General features: G+C 38.7%; 1 protein-coding gene across 1 annotated transcript; it reads right to left on the reverse strand.

Moving 5' to 3' along the window:
* Positions 1 to 8796: 8796 nt before the first annotated feature.
* On the reverse strand, positions 8797 to 9551 carry LOC149237374 (uncharacterized). The gene is made up of 3 exons (XM_089366808.1): positions 9369 to 9551; positions 9085 to 9183; positions 8797 to 8952 (listed from the first exon to the last, which is right to left on the reverse strand). Exons 1-3 carry the CDS (start codon positions 9537 to 9539, stop codon positions 8797 to 8799), a joined length of 426 nt encoding a protein of 141 aa, XP_089222934.1. The 5' UTR covers positions 9540 to 9551.
* Between the last annotated feature and the right edge of the window lie 9783 nt (positions 9552 to 19334).

The raw sequence follows: 19334 nt of genomic DNA on the forward strand, positions 1-19334 counted from the left end.
TGGGACTCAACTCCAAAGGTTTTTGGTAAGCCTCAATTATGCCAGTCACTTCTACAAATATTGTGCTAAAGACTAGAAGACTTTGAATGAGAGGCTAAAGAAAGATCCACCCCCTCATCCTCAAAATATAGAAAAGATGTTAAGAAAATCAAATCAAAGGTAAGACCTTTTCCTATCCTATATGTTTTTGATGATGATTTGAAAAAAAATGTTGAAACAAATGCTAGTAATATTGGATGGGGAGAAATTTTGAAACAAATAAGGAAAGAAGGGAAATAATCAAACAAAGGAATAATCCATTTGGCTTTTGGTACCTAGTTAGAAGTAGATATGAATTACGATGATATAGATAAATAAATAAAAGTTGTTTTAAATTCCATCAACAAAATTCAATTATTTTTAATTAACAAAAATTTTATGTTAAGGAAAAATGCAACAGCCATGAATAAAATTCTTCACAAGGAAGTTAGGAAAGCTAGTGAAGTTATTTTTTCAAGTTAGGAGACCCTCTTGCTAGTTACTTAGTACACAAGTTCTTGACATTAATATCCAATCTTCCTTTTCACTTATCATATTATTACCATAAATCTAAACATGGCCAACATCCATCGTGGTTGTTCCTGATATGGTTTATGAACGATCCCTTAGAAAATATTTCTAGGAAGGTCATGATATTACATATATTTTTCAATATTCTTCTTGATAACTTGTATTTCATGTTCCATCTCTACCAACATGTCTGGTCATATTAGTACCTTATTCACTGTATCACTCTTGATAATGGGAGTATTACAACTCTGCCCATTAAATTCCTCAAATGGACTCATCCTGAGAGGCTAGCATACATTATCAACATGTCCTCAAGAATCCTGTTGACCCTCTCTTTATGTTTATCTGTTTGCATATGATAAGTTGTATTGAAGGCCAACTCTGTACCCACACCTACAAATAAGTTCTTCCAAAACCTAGAAGTGAATTTGGCAACTCTGTCTAACAAAATCTTCTTAGGAACACCATGTAACCTCAATATCTCTCTATTGAAGACATGTGCTACCTCACTAGCTGAATAAGTAGACCTAACCAGTATGAAGTGAGCCACCTTAGTTAACTTACCAACCACAACCACGATGGAATCATGTTGTCTAGATGTCCTCAACAAACCTATAATGAAATCCATAGAAATGACCTCCCATTTCAATTCTGGAATCAGAATTGGCTGTAGTAAACCACTTGGATGTTTACATTCTGCTTTTACCTGTTGACAATAAAAAAACGTTGTGATGAACTCAACTACCTTTCTCTTCATATTTGTCTAATAGTATAACTTCTTCACTGATGTTAGAATCTTGTGATATCCTAGATGCCCTAAATACGACTTAACATGAAATTCCCTCAATATAAGCTTCTTGATCTCACTGTTGTCCAATACATAGATCATGCTCCTAAATATGGCCAAACCATTTGTTGTGAGGTGATAATTCACATCCTCTTCCATTGTACCTTGTTGTTGTAACTTGTGATTAAGCTCCTTGTACCTATCATCCTACTATCTTGCCTGTAAGCTCCAATCCTATAAATCTATCCCATATGAACTCATAGTTGCTATGTGATTTACCTGCACTCTTTTTATAAGAGCATCTACAATCATGTTCTCCTTTTCCTTAATGTACCTGATCTCGAATTCGAACTCACTGAGTGTGTCCAACCATCTAGCTTTCATGATATTCAGATTAGGTTGTCAAATAAGCATCTCAACCTGCAATGATCACTCATCAATAAAAACCTTTTGCCAAGAAGATAGTGCCTCCACATATGCAATGCATGAATGCTCCTTTCCAACTAAATATCATTAGTCACATAGCTCTACTCATGCTCAATTAGTTTCCTTGACTTGTATCATACCACTTATCCCTCTTGAATCAAGACTCCACCAATTCCTCTCTAGAAAGCATCTGTACATACCACTAACTCTTTACCTGGATCTACAATCTTTAGAACTGGAGCATTTGTAAGCAACTAGTTCAACTACTCAAAACTAGTTTCACATTCCTCTATCCATTTAAATTTCATTCCTTTTCACTGCAATGTTGTAATAGAATAGGAAATTTGTGAAACTTTTCTGATGAACCTCCTGTAATAACATGTTAACCCCATTAATGATCTATCCTCATCCACATTCCTAGGAGATGCCCATTCCATGATAGCTCTGATATTTTTCGGTTCCACTACTATGCCTTCCTTGGAAACAACATGTCCCAAGTAATGTACCTTTCTCTGAAAGAAAATGCATTTACTGAGCTTGGCATACAACTGATGCTCTCTTAATAATCAACACTACTACTAAGTGCTCAACATGCTCTTCCTCATTCTTAGAATATATCAATATATCATCAATGAATACGATCACAAACTTCTCTAGATAAGGACACAATGCAATATTTATCAAACACATGAAAGTAGCTAGAGCATTAGTCTAACCAAAAGGAACTACAACAAACTGATAATTCTCATACCTAGTCCAGAAATAATTCTTGTAGATGTCCCCTTCTTCGATGCGTACATGATGATATTTTGATCTCAGATCATTCTTCAAGAACATTGTTTCTCCCTTCAAGTGGTTAAACAAGTCATCGATCTACGACAACAGGTACCTATTCTTAATCATGACCTTGTTCAACTGCCTATAATCAATGCGTAACCTAAGAGTACCATCCTTCTTCTTCATAAACAACATTGGTGCACCCCAAGGCGACACACTAGGCCTAATGTACGCTTTGTCAAGCATTTCCCTCAATTGGAACTTTAATTCCGCCAACTTGGGAGTGCTCATCTTGTAAAGTGCTTCTAATGTTGGTGTTTCTCTTGGTATCAACTCAATAGAAAAGTCCACTTCCCTGTGAGGCGGAAACACTGAAATCTCTGCTGCAAATAAATCCTGAAACTATTGTAAGATCGGATATCTCTTCAAGGCTTCTACATCCTCAAAATCCTTACCTTTATCACTAGAAACATGCACTGCAAACAATACACACCCTTTCCTGCAACTGTGATTTTCGTGCATAGTTGTAACCATTCTAACTGATGTTGCCTTCTTCTTACCTTGCAAGATTATTTGTTCTCCATTGTCATCCAAGCACTTAATAGCCTTTTCATAACAACTGACCTTAGTCCTTTGAAGGTACAACCAATCCATACCAAGAATCATATTGTATGAACCCAATGGAAGTACATTTAGATGTGTTGATGTAGGCATGCCATTCAACTCAAATTCACAAGCTCTTACCCAATGGTGAACTTTTTTCTTAGTACTTGTAGCCAACTGCACCAACCAAGACTTTGCATGCACTTCTTTTCTAAAAACACACTTACCCATCAAGTCACGGTTAACATAAATATAATTATATATTGGGTCAATCAAAATAGAAACAACTTGATCATAGAGCTTACCTTCCATATCAATAATATATGTTTGGTGATACGCATGTCTGTTATCCAATGTTGCATATATCAAAGGAATGCTCTGCCCAACATCCCCTATTTCCTGTGCCTCCTTAGCATTGTAGATTTGAGGCCTACCACCCTGATATGACAGAAAATCTGTCTTGAGATGCTCCTTACCACATATCCAACACTGCAACTGTCTCCTACCATCACCTCTATTTTGCTGCTCTCTAGGTTGTGATCCATGTCACTTCTCTATTGCATTAAACTTCTTGTAAGGAACAACATTCTCTTTCTCATTTGCATTATGAGGTCTTGTTCGCTTCGGTGGCCATTTACCTTTATCTTTTTCATTCCCTTTCCAACCTGCTTAAATTTAGTCTTACACTTCGATTTCTCATAACAGTATTTCAACTTTCCAATGACTTCTTCCAGGGATCAAGGCTCATCATACTCAATCTGATCCTTAATGCTAATGGTAATCCACTGATAAATCTTTGAACCTTGGTTACTTCATCCTTAAGATACAACACATACCTCACCAAATCTAAGAACTTAGTTGTATACCTCTCATATATCTTTGATCCCATCTTTAACTCATAGAACTCCTTGGTCTTTTTTCATAGTACCTCCCTCACAAGTACTTCTTTCTGAAGAGTCTCTTGGATTCATTCTAGCTCAACTCCTTTATCCTGATGTCTTTGACATGCATCACATCTTCCCACCAGATGTCTTCTTTCCCTTTAATACTGAAAATGACTATCTCAACCTTCATGTTCTTCATGTAGTCATGAAACTCAAATAACTTCTTCATCCCAAGCAACCATGCCTCTGCATCTTCAGGTTTATTCAACTCTCCATCGAATGTGGGTGTCTTGGCTTTCTTGAGCTCATCTAGAAAATATCCCCTATCACTCCTCTTGTAAGGATGATAACGATGATGACCACGATACCCATTTTGAACCATAACTAGAGTAGAACCCGTGTCCACTGCCTCTCCTATCAAGTGTATCCAATAAACTACCATCTTTGATTATGTCATCTCTATCCAACTTGTGCCCACCATGACACCTACTACCATATGCCCCATTAGTCCTGTCCTCCTGTCCATAACTAATCAGTCGCTATCCATGTCTTTGTAAATCTAACAAATTCTGAAGGATAACCCCATTGACCTTTCCTTTTTTCTCTTATGACCTAGCAAGTCTTTCCTATGACTGAATAATCATGCAATTATCTACTTTGCAACTTCTAATATTTGCCTTGAAACTTCTCGATGTGTCTGCTATGTCCAGAGAGTACTCATCTCTTGGCGTCTCATCTAATATGGAAGAGGAGTCTCATGAACTATAATCCACCATTTTGCTAATCATATTTAATCCTCTTCTTCCTACAAACATACCATGTCAGATAAACCAAATAAAACACAATCAACATACCTCATTGAAGTTCAGGGGAGGTTATCTCATCTGCAAAATCAATCTATATTCGTAGGGTAAATGTATATACATAATCATATCAATATATTGACATCGTCTCAACCATCATCGAGTTACAATGCATGATGTCACAAATTGTAACGCTAACTAGATACATGTTAATCATAGCCACTATAATGCATTCATAACAAGGCCTCCTTGTGGTTGGAAGCCTCCAACTACATGCACAAGCCTGCATCCATGTGGTTGCAACAAAAACTTTCCAGTTAGGAGCATCTGATCCACAGGGGTTTCACTAACAAAGCAATACCATATCACGTGCGTTCATGTTGGGGTATAAAAAATGAGGGAAAAGTTAAATAATATATTAAGCATATAATGGGGGGGGGGGGGGGTAAAGGGTTTTTATATGTTGTATAGAAATATGTGTATTATAAGGTATTGTTTATACAATACATTTTCCACGTGGAGGAAAAAAACAAGTGGGATGGAGAAATAGAGGTTCAGGAGTATTGTGAGTATCAAGAGTGGGAAGGAAAAAGAAAAAACTATGGTAATATTAGGTCCATAGTAGCCTAATATTCAAACCTATGGCCCTAGTGATGACATTCAATTCATGGTAATGTTAAATTATTAAAGTAAAAGGATGAAAATGACTCAAGATGTTTGAGAGTGGTTCTGACCTCATTAGATTTCATATGGAGAAAATGGAATTTTAGATCTCACTCATAATCCAACAGACTTATTAGTTTTCCAGGATTTCATTATTGGGGGGATTGTAATGTTTCCATTGGATTTTGTCATGTACTAGGGTATGGAACTCGTATTTAATAAAGAGAACCATGCTCTCTTTGTACCTTGATGTTAATGAAATTAGTTGTCTAACTCCTCTATCATGACCCTACTAAAAATGTACCCGTCACTCAAACAAAATCTTGACTTTACATGCTACGTTTTTTCTATCTTATGTTAATGCTTAGTATGATATTAATGACAAAGATCCCAAGATATGCAATGATTTTGATGATATGTAGGTATTTGTTGTAGCAAGATCTTTCTTGATGATAGAGGCCATCCAAAGCCTATTTCTTGATCTATTTTTGTTCATAGATGGATTGCACTCGACGTTATTTTGGTTATGTGTACCCTTACATGCTATATAAATGAGAACTTGTAATTTGTGCACCTGTGGTTGATGAAGATTATACTACTAGATGAATGATGTTATATGTTTTAATCCATGTTTTTATGTTTTTAATCACAAATTCATCATTCTACATGCTTTTGTTGACATATATGTGTCAACATATATAAAAATATATATTATATAAAATTCACTCCCAAAATCACTCCCAACCTAGGAGCTTGTGAAACTATCACTCCTCACTCTTGCTTCCACTCCCACTTCCCGCTTCTACTCCTACTTCATGCTTCCACTCCCAAACGGCCTTGCTCCAGAATATACTTGCATCACATTACTAACACCTCTATGATCTTTGTCTAATGTGCGTGTTATTTTTTTTTACCTATTGCTTAGTTAGTGATCCTCCCAATGATGAGGCAGTAGAGAAGACAACAAATATGGAACCTTCACCCTTTCCTTACATTGGAGATGAACACGTTGAATGAAAGTTAAGGAGACAGTGATACCGACTATTGCTTGGTACAGGGCACATGCATGCCAGAGGAGATAGTGAAATAAACTATTTTTTGGAAGAGGGTGCATGCATGCTAAGGGCACAAATGTCACACCTTCAGGTAATTTCAATTTAGATTTTGTTTCAAACTAGAAATTTTAGTTTTTGATAGAGTTTTTCTATTATTAGATCTTTCCTTTTGTTATTTTTAGCATGCATGATCTATTCTTACTAAGAGGGTGTAGATCCTTAGTCAATTAGAATACTTATGCATGAGAAATTCCCATCTTAGGTAAAGGACACAAATCTCAAGGAAGGGATGCATGCTTGCATGCTCCAGTTCATCTTTTGATGGAGACACACTTACTTGGCACTCTTACCATGCAACTATGGTGCACTAGGTGATCAGATTAGGGCTATGATTTGACAAAGTCCAACTAGATAGGATTTTTCATGTGTCCATATTCATTGTACTTTCTCTCCTCTTCCTATTCTATAAGCGAGATGAAAGGTGCTCCATTTTTTTGGTTATCGAGGTTTTGTTTTGAACTATTGTAGTGTATCTTTTTCAGTATTCAACAGAATATAAACGCAATTGAGAATTAAAATCTATGCATTTTCCATTCAAATTTTCTACAACATGTATTTCTAAATCAACCAACTTATGTCTACCTCTTTTTTATTGAAACTTTCAATTTTTCAGCTACCTAGTATTTAAGTTATTCTTTCTAGGTGCAAATCTGCTTACTATTGTTAATGAAAATAAAGGGGTATAAAAAGTGTTAATGAAAAAATGGATACCTATAATATCTAGTGAAAATAAGGGTTTTTTAAATTGAGAAGGTGTGTTGGGTTCATATTGACAGGGAGTTAAATAAAGTGATTTTTAGGCCGATAGGCCTTCCCTTTGGAACGGACTTTCATCGTCCCTTTGTCTCCCGTGCTGACACGTGGAGAGTTATGCCATCGTTGTCGTGTCTCTACCACCTGTCATCTGCACTACTGGCGATTGGTGTTAAGCTGCAGACGATAAGGAAACAAAATACCCTTTCCTGTCGCATCCCGTTCCGTTCCGTCGAAAGACCCACTGCTAGCCCCATTCATGCCGAGCCCTCTTGTTGCGGTGAACTTCTTCACGTTTGCGAGTCGTGCTGAGTTATGTTTTCTGCCAGTAGCCGCCCTTTCCATTCGCCCACCATAAATCTAGCAAGCGGCACCTAAGTAAAAGCAAACCAGCTTGATAGTGGGGATCTGAGCGAGAATGTAGGTAACCGTCACACAAAGCCCGGTACTCCAGAGTAGGGTAGTAATGGCGCATTCTGTTGCGGTCCCTGTTTTGCGGTGCACAGCTATTCTGATGCACGATCAACTGTTCTGCGGTTTCCGTGCTTCCATGAGCGGGAGCCTTCCTGGATCAAACTATCGGCCGTCTTCGATCAATCTCACAGAGTATAGCACTGTTCACGAGCGGGTAACGGAGCTGGAAATCGAACTGGAAGAGAACATCTGCAAGACATCATTTCTTCCAGATCAGGTCATCGTCTGTCTCAGTCCTCTTTAATTTTGAAGCTCTCTCAGTCCTCTTTAATAGATGCCCAGGAAGGGAGCCCATGTATGTTCTGAAGTTATTTTAATGAAGAATTGTTTGATGGGCAGAAAATCTGTGTAAACGTGTGATTGAGATTGGTTGTGTGTGCTCCTTACTCAAGAATTGTTATGATTGTGCACGAACTCTTGAAAATGGCGTTTCCATGGATTGTAATTAGTGCTGAAGACGCCTGTCTTTGATTCGATTTTAGTACACACAAACATGGACAGTAATGAGTGGTAAATACACCTGTATTTGATTCAATTTCAGTACACAGAAACATGTAGTAGATATGTGCCTGTGCCTGCCTGTATTGGACTTGGCCAAAGTTCAAGACCCACCGGAAATGTTTCGCTGTAAATTGGCCCGCTCTGCGCGGGTTGTATACAGGGATCTTGAATAACAAGAATCCCAGAAAAAGGAAATAAAATAAAAATAAATATAAATGAAATTATGTATTACTGTGCAGTATGTAGACAATGCCTTGCCTGGCACACTGGATGATTTTAAACAGTTGTTCACTGATATTAGGACATGTGCATGGTACTACCATTGTTGCCTATTTGTCAATGTAGGAAGTCTGAGACATTGACCAGAACCTTATATTCCCTGTAAATCACTTCTTTGACAATGCCACAAAAAATCACAAGTTACTTTGATGTCTAAGAATTATGCAGCCAGGGAAGAATACTTACTTCCCAAGCAGACATATTGTGAAGCCACAGAGGACTAAATAAGTTCCAAATTCCATAAAGGGAATATATAAGTCTGGAGCATTTATATCATAGATAGGTGGCTTGTGTGTGAGACCGCCTGGAATCTGCTCAGCTATCCTTGTCCAATGACCCTAAAAAAACACAGTGAAAACATACAAAAAAAATTAAACTTATGTATGATTACAAACATTCTCAAGCAAAATGGAAATACTACCACTATGGGGAGATGAATTTTCAGTGGAGTCAGATACTTTGTGACTTACCCTGTGCAAAAAGGGAAACGGGATTACTTTTAGCTTGTTCTTCACATATCGGTTGTTCACTTGAAAATAATATTGTGGATGAGAAAAATATTTGCTGACCTGCTCATAAAAATCATCACCTCAGCTTATTAAGAGAAACTTTGTCAATCAGAAGAAATTAAAAAAGGAAACTATTCTTGCTGTAAACCCCTATCCATGGAATCAATTGAACCATCTCTCATTTTAAATGGAGACCTATTAGAAATTTCAAAGTGATTCAACCAGGATAAAAGTGAAACTCATACAATGCTTTGCACATTTTCTGTGCCACTTCCAAAAATTCTTTCCCCATATGCACCTAATCCATCTCGAATAAATCCTGAAGCAGCCCCATAAAATGCATTATTGAATGGATTTGGTGTTGTGTTCGATGGTGGTCTCTGCATGCCAGGCTGTCCTCCGAGGTCTTCATACATGACTTTGGGTACCTGTAACAATCAACCAGGTAGAATAAAGTTAAAAAAACCACGTTACAACCCATAGTTGAAAATTGTCCTCAAATAGAGATGAGATAGCCAGAACTCCACTTCTATGGAGAAAATACAGAGTAGAATTGGATCTGACTCCTTTTGATAACTGCCTAGCTGGAAAAAATTCCATGGTTTACTTTATTGGTAAATTTTAGTTTATAAATGTTAAAATGAGGAAACATGTATGCATACATGTAGAGGCTAAGAGGAAGTTATGCACATTACATCAAATGCATTATTGAATGGATTTGGTGTTGTGTTCGATGGTGGTCTCTGCATGCCAGGCTGTCCTCCGAGGTCTTCATACATGACTTTGGGTACCTGTAACAATCAACGAGGTAGAATAAAGTTTAAAAAACCACGTTACAACCCATAGTTGAAAACTCTCCTCAAATAGAGATGAGATAGCCAGAACTCCACTTCTATGGAGAAAATACAGAGTAAAATTGGATCTGACTCCTTTTCATAACTGGCTAGCTGGAAAATATTCCATGGTTTACTTTATTGGTAAATTTCAGTTTATAAATGTTAAAATGAGGAAACATGTATGCATACATGTAGAGGCTAAGAGGAAGTTATGCACATTACATAATGTACTCTTTCTTCTCCTTGTGAGGGATTTTTGTCGCGTCTGTTTATTGTTTTTTATTAGTAGTGATAAAAATTGTCATTGCCCATTGCTAAATCATAGAACAATCTTCTGCTCTTTCTTCTCTCTGCTGTTCCATTGTTCCAATGATGTGCATTTTTTTTTATCATTATGAGGAATTTATATCTTACTATTTCGCTTCATGTATATCTTATATCTCACCTACTCTTTCTTATCATTGTAAGGAAGTTATTTCTTACCATAATTTATACCAATCTCTTGTTTCGCTTCTTGTATCATATTTTGTTATAATTGATTGTTATTAGGAGAGGCACAAGTCGTGATAGGGAGGAAGCTATGCACATGTAATTTGCCAAGGGACTTTCTGGTGCTTAAAAATTAAATTGCCACATATCTCCGCTGGTCTGTCATGAGCGTATTAGTTGTTAATTTGTTAATGTTTAGTTTCATGGAACTTTTAATGAGAATTATCGAGTAGACAATTTTGCATCAAGTACTCTTCTCTTCTTTCAAGAAACAAATATGTAGCTTCACCCAACTAGCTTTTTACATACATGCACACACAGCTAGAACATGTATAATGATGATGGTTCCCTAGCTAGGATCAACTCCACTGCATTACTGGCATGTACATAATTAGCGTTTAACTCATCATTGCTACCGAATTATACCTAAATTTATTGCTAGGTCAACTGATTCCATGCAAATGCCAATATTATCCCTTGTTGGGTAAGCCATGTGCAACACCATTAGCGTATCACTGCTACCTATGGAGTTCATGATTGCGTTCAAAATAGGTATATGATGCCAGCCTCCCTAAAGTGAATATGGTAAAGTGTCAACATACAGAGTTTACCTCTGAAATTTGGAAGGCAGGGATTGTAACACCTGCTGTGTCAGCCCTATTGTTAAGCACTCACCCCTAAATTCCTCTGTGGTGAACATGTCTCCCACATGAACATCTGCTAGTTTCCAAGGAGAACACAGTCCGTAGTAGGGGAAAGTTCTCATGATCTATCTATTTATTGGGCTGAGGCTCCTCCCTATTTCTCTTCAACATATGTCATTCTACTCTGAATTCTGCATGTGCGGTGCGTAAGAAACTGACATACTAACAATACCAGTAGACAAAACATGCTGTGAGCACACAATTTTAGAGCAAATTTTGATTGTGCACACCTAAGGATAGGTAGGAGGTGAGGTAATTCAAAGCCCTTCCTTTCAGGTCATGAAACTACATGGGTTAGTAAGGCTAAAATTATATTGAAACTGCCCACATTCTTTCCCCTTTCACATCATACTCCATTTCCCTCTTTTTAACTTTGTACAAAAAGAAAATGGGAATTGAATTACTCCTCTTTTCCAGATTGCTGCATTTAGGTGGGTTGGTCAGGCTGCAAATAAATAGAAACTGCCCATGATAGTCCGCAATCGGGCCACTGTTATGTGACTGGTGGAATTTGATTGTTGTTATGGTCTGGCCGCTGTTTTCAGGGTCATGTTTCTGACAAGAGGGAGGAGCCAGATAGCTCTTATTACAAACATGATCTTGACCCCAGATAGTCCTTCTATATGCCTGGACTGAAGGAATTTGTGAACTTTCACATTCAATAGCTATACATGGTGTTTGAATAGCGTGTTCACTATATGCAATGCCTGCTATTCAACATCCCTAAAATGTGGATAAATGCACAAGAACAGTGAGTACACCCGAATATAGCATATTAAAGAAAAAAACATTGTGCATTGTTCACAGGATACTTATTATTACAAAGCCATATGGAGTCCAGTCAACCTTTTAGAAGGGTCTGCAAAGGGTAAATTAAGTGAGTGAAATACATGGCAAATGCCTCGATTGAACCACATCTCTTAATGTGTAGGATCAGTATTACGATTGGCTGAGAAATGTTCCTATTTCATTGATGTTTTGCCAGTACTGTAAGACTATAAGCATTTTTGAGCCACTTTAGGTGCTTCTAAATTCCAACAATATGTAGTTTGTCCCTGAATCAAATAACAAGCATTTTGTTAACGTGGATTACCTTGGGTGGTTAATATCAGAGGTTATTCTCCTCCCCGTGTAGGTTGTGCCCTTATTATTGTTTCACCATCAACAGTTAGCCTTCTTAGATTAGATTCTGCATTCATGTCACATCTTCTTTGACTAGAATTCTGTATTGTGGTGAAATTGATGAATTGCAGGTACTCCTATCATGGGAAAAAGAAACCTCTTGTTCTATTATGGAGACAACCTTGACACCGAATGCCATTCCTCTATTACTGAACGGTTGCACCGAGATTCAACCACTACTTCATATAATCGATGTAGGTTCCGTTACCTCATTGAAAACAACATCCTCGCACTTCCACATAACTCTATCTGATGGAACACATCAACATAAGACTTTGCTACCATCTGCATATGGCCCACAAGTTGTCTCTGGAGACATCCAAATTGGCTCAATAATTCTGCTAAAAAAATCAGCTTGCACAGTGCTGCAAAACTCCTCGTAAGGCCCACCATTTGGAATCACCCTCTTTTACTTTTTCCCGCCTAGCCGTTTTTTACATCAAAAGAAGGAAAATGGAATCTTTGTTAATTCATTTCTTACTTGTTTACATAAGGTCCATCCGAGTCGTTGAGCTTGAAGTTGTGCAGCGCTCAGGAGCATTGATGAAGGACACATCGATGCTACAACATGCACAGGCGGGTTCAGCCGAATTTACCTCTTCGTCAGCTGAAGATACCTTGCCCTCTGTAGTTACTCCACCAACTACGGCAACAACTCCAACAATTCCATTCGCAGCACTCAACCCTTACCGAAAATATTGGTCTATCCAAGGTAGAGCATCTGCAAAGACATCATTGAAGGCATACAACAATGTGCGAGGCTCAGGAAAAGTTTTCGGATTTGACCTTATCAACCGTGATAAGGAAGAGATCCACCTTTCTACATTTGCTGAACTGGTCGAATCTCTTTACAATCTAATTCAGGTTGGGCAACTATTCATTGTATCAAATGGCACAATAAGAGAAGCAAATCCAAACTACAACCACCTCAAGAACAAATGGGAGATTTACTTGTCTGTTGCTTCCACTATCAATCCATGTCCTACAGATGATCCAACGTTTCCCTACCAGAGCTTTCACTTCAAGAATATTGTTGAAGTAAAAAGTGCAACTCCAAATACAAATGTGGATGTCATCGGTGTTGTTACCTCCACGTCACCTACATCAACAATTCGACGAAAAGATGGAAGTGAAACATTAAGGAAAACACTCATACTAAAGGACAAGTCGGGTTTTAGCATTGATGTAACATTATGGGGAGACCACTGTGACTATATAGGATAGCATCTTTCTGAATTCTACTCTTTCGACAACCCACCAATTCTTGCAATCAAAGGAGGCTGCGTGTCTGAATTTAATGGCACCACAATAGGGACGATACCAACGAGCACTCTCAAAATAAATCCACGGGTTGAAGAAACTCAGCAATTACATGCATGGTTCCATGAAACCGGCTATAACTCTTCTTCTCCATCTTTGAGTAGAAACTATGGTGTTGCTTCAAGACGTGCCCTGCCACGAAAGACGCTTCATGAAATTGTTGGCATGCAACCCTCTGATAAAGCAATCTGGGTTTCAGTTCGAGCAACAATTACCGCTCTTCATATGGATGACTTCTACTTTCTAGCATGTCCACTAGATTTCAATGGAAAACAATGCATGAAGAAGGTTGTGGAGCATTCTAACAATCTTTGGCATTGTACAAAATGTAACGGTGACTTCCTAGAATGTGATTATCGTTACAAACTTAAAATTGAGCTACATGACCACACCGGGAATCTACAGAACGTCACAGTTTTCAATGATGCAGGGAACGAGCTCATGGGCATCACGGCAAAAGACCTGTTCCTACTTTCTATCGAACCAACTGATCTACAGGAAATTTGTGACTGGATTTCAGGGCACCGCTTCCAGCTAACACTTTCCATTAAAACAGATTACTTCAACGGTGTTCAACGCTTGCAGCCAATACCGATCAATTCAGAAGAAATTCAATATGCCTTTGCATGCAAGGAAGCACTCACCGACATTCAAACACTGTCCACTTCAAAACGAACTATTGTTCGCCGCCTTTGAACTTCTTCTTAGGGCTTCATCTACCACGCCTGTTTGTACATAAACAAACATTTCCACACATCTAACTATCTCATCTTTGTAAATTACACACCCATGTTATTATCATGAAACCTGTATTTCTCAGTGCAAATACTCTCTTCCAGTCATTCCAACATATGTATGTTTGCCATTTACATTTTACATAATATAAATATCAACATTTGTAAAGAGTCACTACATATGTTTCTCGTTCATTGTCTACATGCTATACATTGATCCCTTACTTGCTAAGCTATGCAATTTATCACTCAAACATGTCAAACAAAAAAATTTTGAAGAAGAAGGGAACGAAATATTTTTACTCTTGTTTCTCTCCTCTCAATGATAGATGCTGAAATAACATATGATTTCATAGCATTCCTAATTGCATGTTTTCCCTTCTACCTAATCTACCTACCTTCACCGATGTTGAACTACAAAAAAAATTAAATCTATGTTCAAAATATAATGTTTTAATTTCACAATGGATGTGCACCCAATAAAATGAGATCCCAAACATGCACTACTTGTTTATGAAAACTAACAACTATTACTTGTACTTGTTTAGATATTCCACCAAACAATCAAATTGCGGCCAAAAACAAGCGGCGGCGTATTCTTTATGCACAACAAAAGGATCAAATAAATGCACGACGTCGACTACTTTATGAACACCACAACAACCCTACTACTTCCTCTACATCCCTTCCCACCTCAAATGCCCTCCCACCTATACAAACCAACCCACCACATGTTCATCATATCCAATATAACCCTCCTCTTAATGAAGAACACCGTCGCTTTTGAGAAAGGATTGATGGACTTTCTACTTTGCATGTTTGCACAACATGCAAGGAAGCATACCTAGGAATGAAAACAAAGCTCTTCCACGATAGACTCTCTTGTTCTCGTTGTGCATCATCTAAATCTACCAATCTTTTTTCTGAACTAAACAACATGGACCCTGGAGAACAACCCTGTGTCCTTCACCAATTAACACAAGTTGAAGAAATGCTCACTCATTCCCGTGGTGGTCAATATAAATATAGTGGACATACAATTAGCTTCCCTCAAGATATCACCAATATTGCCAAATACTTACCCCGGCTGCTCTCTGACTTAGACATCCTCATTGTGAAAAGGCAAAATCCATCTGAAAAGGCCTACGAATTCTACGTTTGCAAATCACGTGTCCTTGCAGCTCTTGAATACAAAATAAAATATGACCCTTACTACCGTGATGTTCAATTGAATTCATCTGCAATTTCTACGCTGCCAGATCTCCCTACAGACATTTCTTCTCTTCTCCATAGTGTAACCACCTCCTCTTTTGAACCCCATCAAACCACTACTGATTCCACTTATAATCCTGATGTCATGCTACCTCCATTAGAAATCCAACCCTCTTCTTTCGTTCCAGTCCTCCCAAATTCATGTATTGAACGTGACCACATTTGTAACTATTTGCACTCGACCCATTCAAGTTCAACAAGCTCTATCGATTGGCCTCCAATATCTCCAACTGCTATAAATGAATACAACACCATTGGCCTCCTTGCCATGGCATTCCCCACACTCTTCCCTACAGGCATTGCAATGATCATGCAACCAAGACTTACAAAAGTTGAAATGCATGAATATGCTTTGCACTTGCTGCACTACCATGATAACCGCTTTGGCCAACACCCAGGATTCCGCTACTATCTTTATAACATTCTAATGCGCCATCGTAGCCAAGCAACAGCCAGTGTTTTCGTGAAGAAGTACATTGAGAACAACTTGCCAACAACGGTATCAGACCTACGCCAGTGTCTTCATGACTCTCTGGATTCAAGATTTCCAGAGCAAATAATGAGGTTTGGGTCAGCACTACGAGGAACACGGTCTTTCTGGAACAAACGCCGATCTAAGCTGACTGACATGATCACGCAAATAGGAAGCCCAACATTCTTCTTCACTCTCAGTGAAGCTGATACTAAATGGCATGACTTGCACAAAATCATGCCCACCAGTGTTCCTTCCACTTCAATCAACCCCTTCCAATGGAAAATCCAAAACATAATTAAAAACCCACATCTAACATCCCAATATATGCATTGTAGATTTACAATTTTCCTTGAAGAAATCCTTCAAAAAGGCCTCCATGCAACCGACTACTGGTGCAGGTATTATTTAATATACATATCCATCTACATTAATTTTATACATTGCGTATACATGTATTAACTAAATGTACCCTTCATGTTATATTCAGATACGAATGGCAACACAGAGGATCCGCACACATTCATGGCTTCCTCTGGCTACAAAATGCACCAGACATGGACACACTTGATTGGGACAATGCATTAGAAGTTGCTAATGCACAGAAATATTCCGACCACTACGTAACTGCTTGGAATCCACGTCAGGCAGAAAACCGAACTATTCCGCTTCACCAGTCAACAATTCATAACCAAGTGTCATGAATCTTCTTGTCTTCGTAAGAAAGACAATGTGCTTAGCTGCCAATATGGAGTACCGTGGGAATTGAATTCCACTTCTTCACTTTTCATTGATGATAAGGGTCATAAAACCTATGTCCCTGCTCGCAATGATTAAAGATTGAATATTCACAACGCCGATCTACTCTCTATTTGGAGAGCAAATGTTGATTGTCAACCAGTCCTTTCTCGCCATGCTGTATTGAAATATATTTCAAAATATGCAACAAAAGCGGAGGCAAGATCTGAGAGCTACCGTCAAATGCTATCGTGACTATCACAAAGTGCCCTTCCAGAAGCACCTACTAGTGGTGTCATCCGAAAACTCCTTAAAGAAACCATTACAGATAGAGACATTGGTGAACAAGAGATATGCCATATGTTACAAAAGCTACCTCTCTCTCTTTGCAGCCGTACATTCCGTTCTTTGAATGTCAACAGTGTTGTTTTCAAACGTGTTTCGCAAGATACTGAAAATCCTGGTCCGACACCAAACTTTATCGTTGCATATATGAACAGGCCTGCCTCACTAGAACCACTGGCCCTCCTTGAAGCTGCTCGCTCGTGGTCATATTCTTCCCAGCGGAGAAGAAACCACTGGAAACACATATTCCCCCCAATGATTGTACATGTCTTGCCCCATTACAATGTCATTCCTTCCTCTACTAATCCTTCTTATGCCACCTTCTGTTGGAGTGAATTACTCTTGTATTTCCCCTTCCGAACACTCCCTGATGATATCTGTTCAACTGATGCAGAAATTATTGCACACTGGGAGCAAAAAAAAGGTGCATATACACCATGGCATGTCCATCGCGAACCAGAAAACCCACAAAGCCCACCTACTGAAGATCAACCTACCCCACACACACCCCCTGATTCCATGCAGATGAATGAATGGCAAATCCTCTCTCAACTACACCTAGGTTACAATATTGCAATTGATGACCTCGACATGATTGGCTACCGTGACTTTGATTTCAACCACAATTGGTCACAAAATATTGTCCCTTTCCCCTTGCAAGAAACTTCTATCAATTTCATTGAATTCAACCGCTCACCCATTCAAAACCAACATCATTCATTTTCCAACCTTCCCCATGATCATACATTATCCCCTAGCCAAAGCATAGCTTTCACCGCTGTTTTTACACACTTCAAAACCCCTTCACCAAAATCCCCATGGAAGATCATCGTACAAGGAACAGCTAGCATAGGAAAATCCCATTTGATTAAATGCCTGCACCAAGCATTTGTGGAAAACTCGCCAACCAAAAAAAACCCTTTATTGTTACTTGCACCAACCGGCGTTGCAGCTTTCAACATAAATGCCCTCACAATTCACTCTGCCCTTCATATCCCTATCCAGACAATGCATCCTCTCGAAGGCCAGCCGCTCCTACACCTACAAGAGCAACTCCGTCATGTAGAATACATCCTCATTGACGAAATGAGCTTCATCGGTCCAAAAATGCTTTCTCGCATTGACGATCGTCTAAGAGAGGCATTCCCTCTTCATCGGAATACACCATTTGGTAATCGCTCAATTATCCTTGTCGGAGATTTAGGCCAACTACCACCTGTAAAAGACATTCCTTTATATGCTGGGACATCGTGTGGCACTGCACTTTGGCGCAGCTTCGACATGTTCATAACACTTTCAACCGTTTTCCGTCAACAAGGAGCTAGCTCGTCCCAGGTTTCTTTCCGGCAAATACTTGCAAATCTTAGGAATGGAATATCTACACTTGAAGATTGGCAACATCTAATGTCAAGAACAAGTTCATCTCTTACACATGAAGAGAAATGCACATTCGACGAGTCCATGCACCTATTCGCAACAAACAACACAGTTGTCTTGCATAATAAAAAAATGCTCAAACAATTGAACATCCCAGTAGCACTTTGCTCTGCGGAACAACAAAGGAAGAAAACTCCTACTACAACAGAAGATGAGCACCTACCTGCAAAGGTGCTCTTATGCAGTGAAAAAAAAATTATGCTCACCAGCAACTTATGGGTACATGCATTCCTTGTCAATGGCGTGCTTGGGAAGGTCATCTCAATATTTTATTCAATTGACTCAAAACCCCCAGCATTACCATCCTTTGTGGTTGTTGACTTTCGACAATACAGAGGAACATCGTGGGACATTTCACACCCAACATATGTACCCATTCCTCCCATCACAAGGGGTGCACGCCGTCAGATACCACTTCAAATGGCATGGGCTTTAACGATACACAAGTCACAAGGAATGACATTAGACAAAGCAACAATGGACATCGGCACTAGAGAACGCCAAGGGCTAACATTCACTGCAATCTCAAGGGTGCGGTCACTAGCAGACATACACATCAATCCAGCATTCCCATTCTCCTGCATTGCAAAAAATGCACAGGAATCCATATCTTAAGCGTAGACAGCAAGAGGAATCATTCCTTGCATCAAAATATATCCAGGATAATCCACTTTAGCCAATC

The sequence above is a fragment of the Pinus tabuliformis genome, chromosome 8, assembly GCF_031772625.1.
Source record: "Pinus tabuliformis cultivar Carrire ecotype Pingquan chromosome 8, CPIR1, whole genome shotgun sequence".
NCBI classification, from domain to species: domain Eukaryota; kingdom Viridiplantae; phylum Streptophyta; class Pinopsida; order Pinales; family Pinaceae; genus Pinus; species Pinus tabuliformis.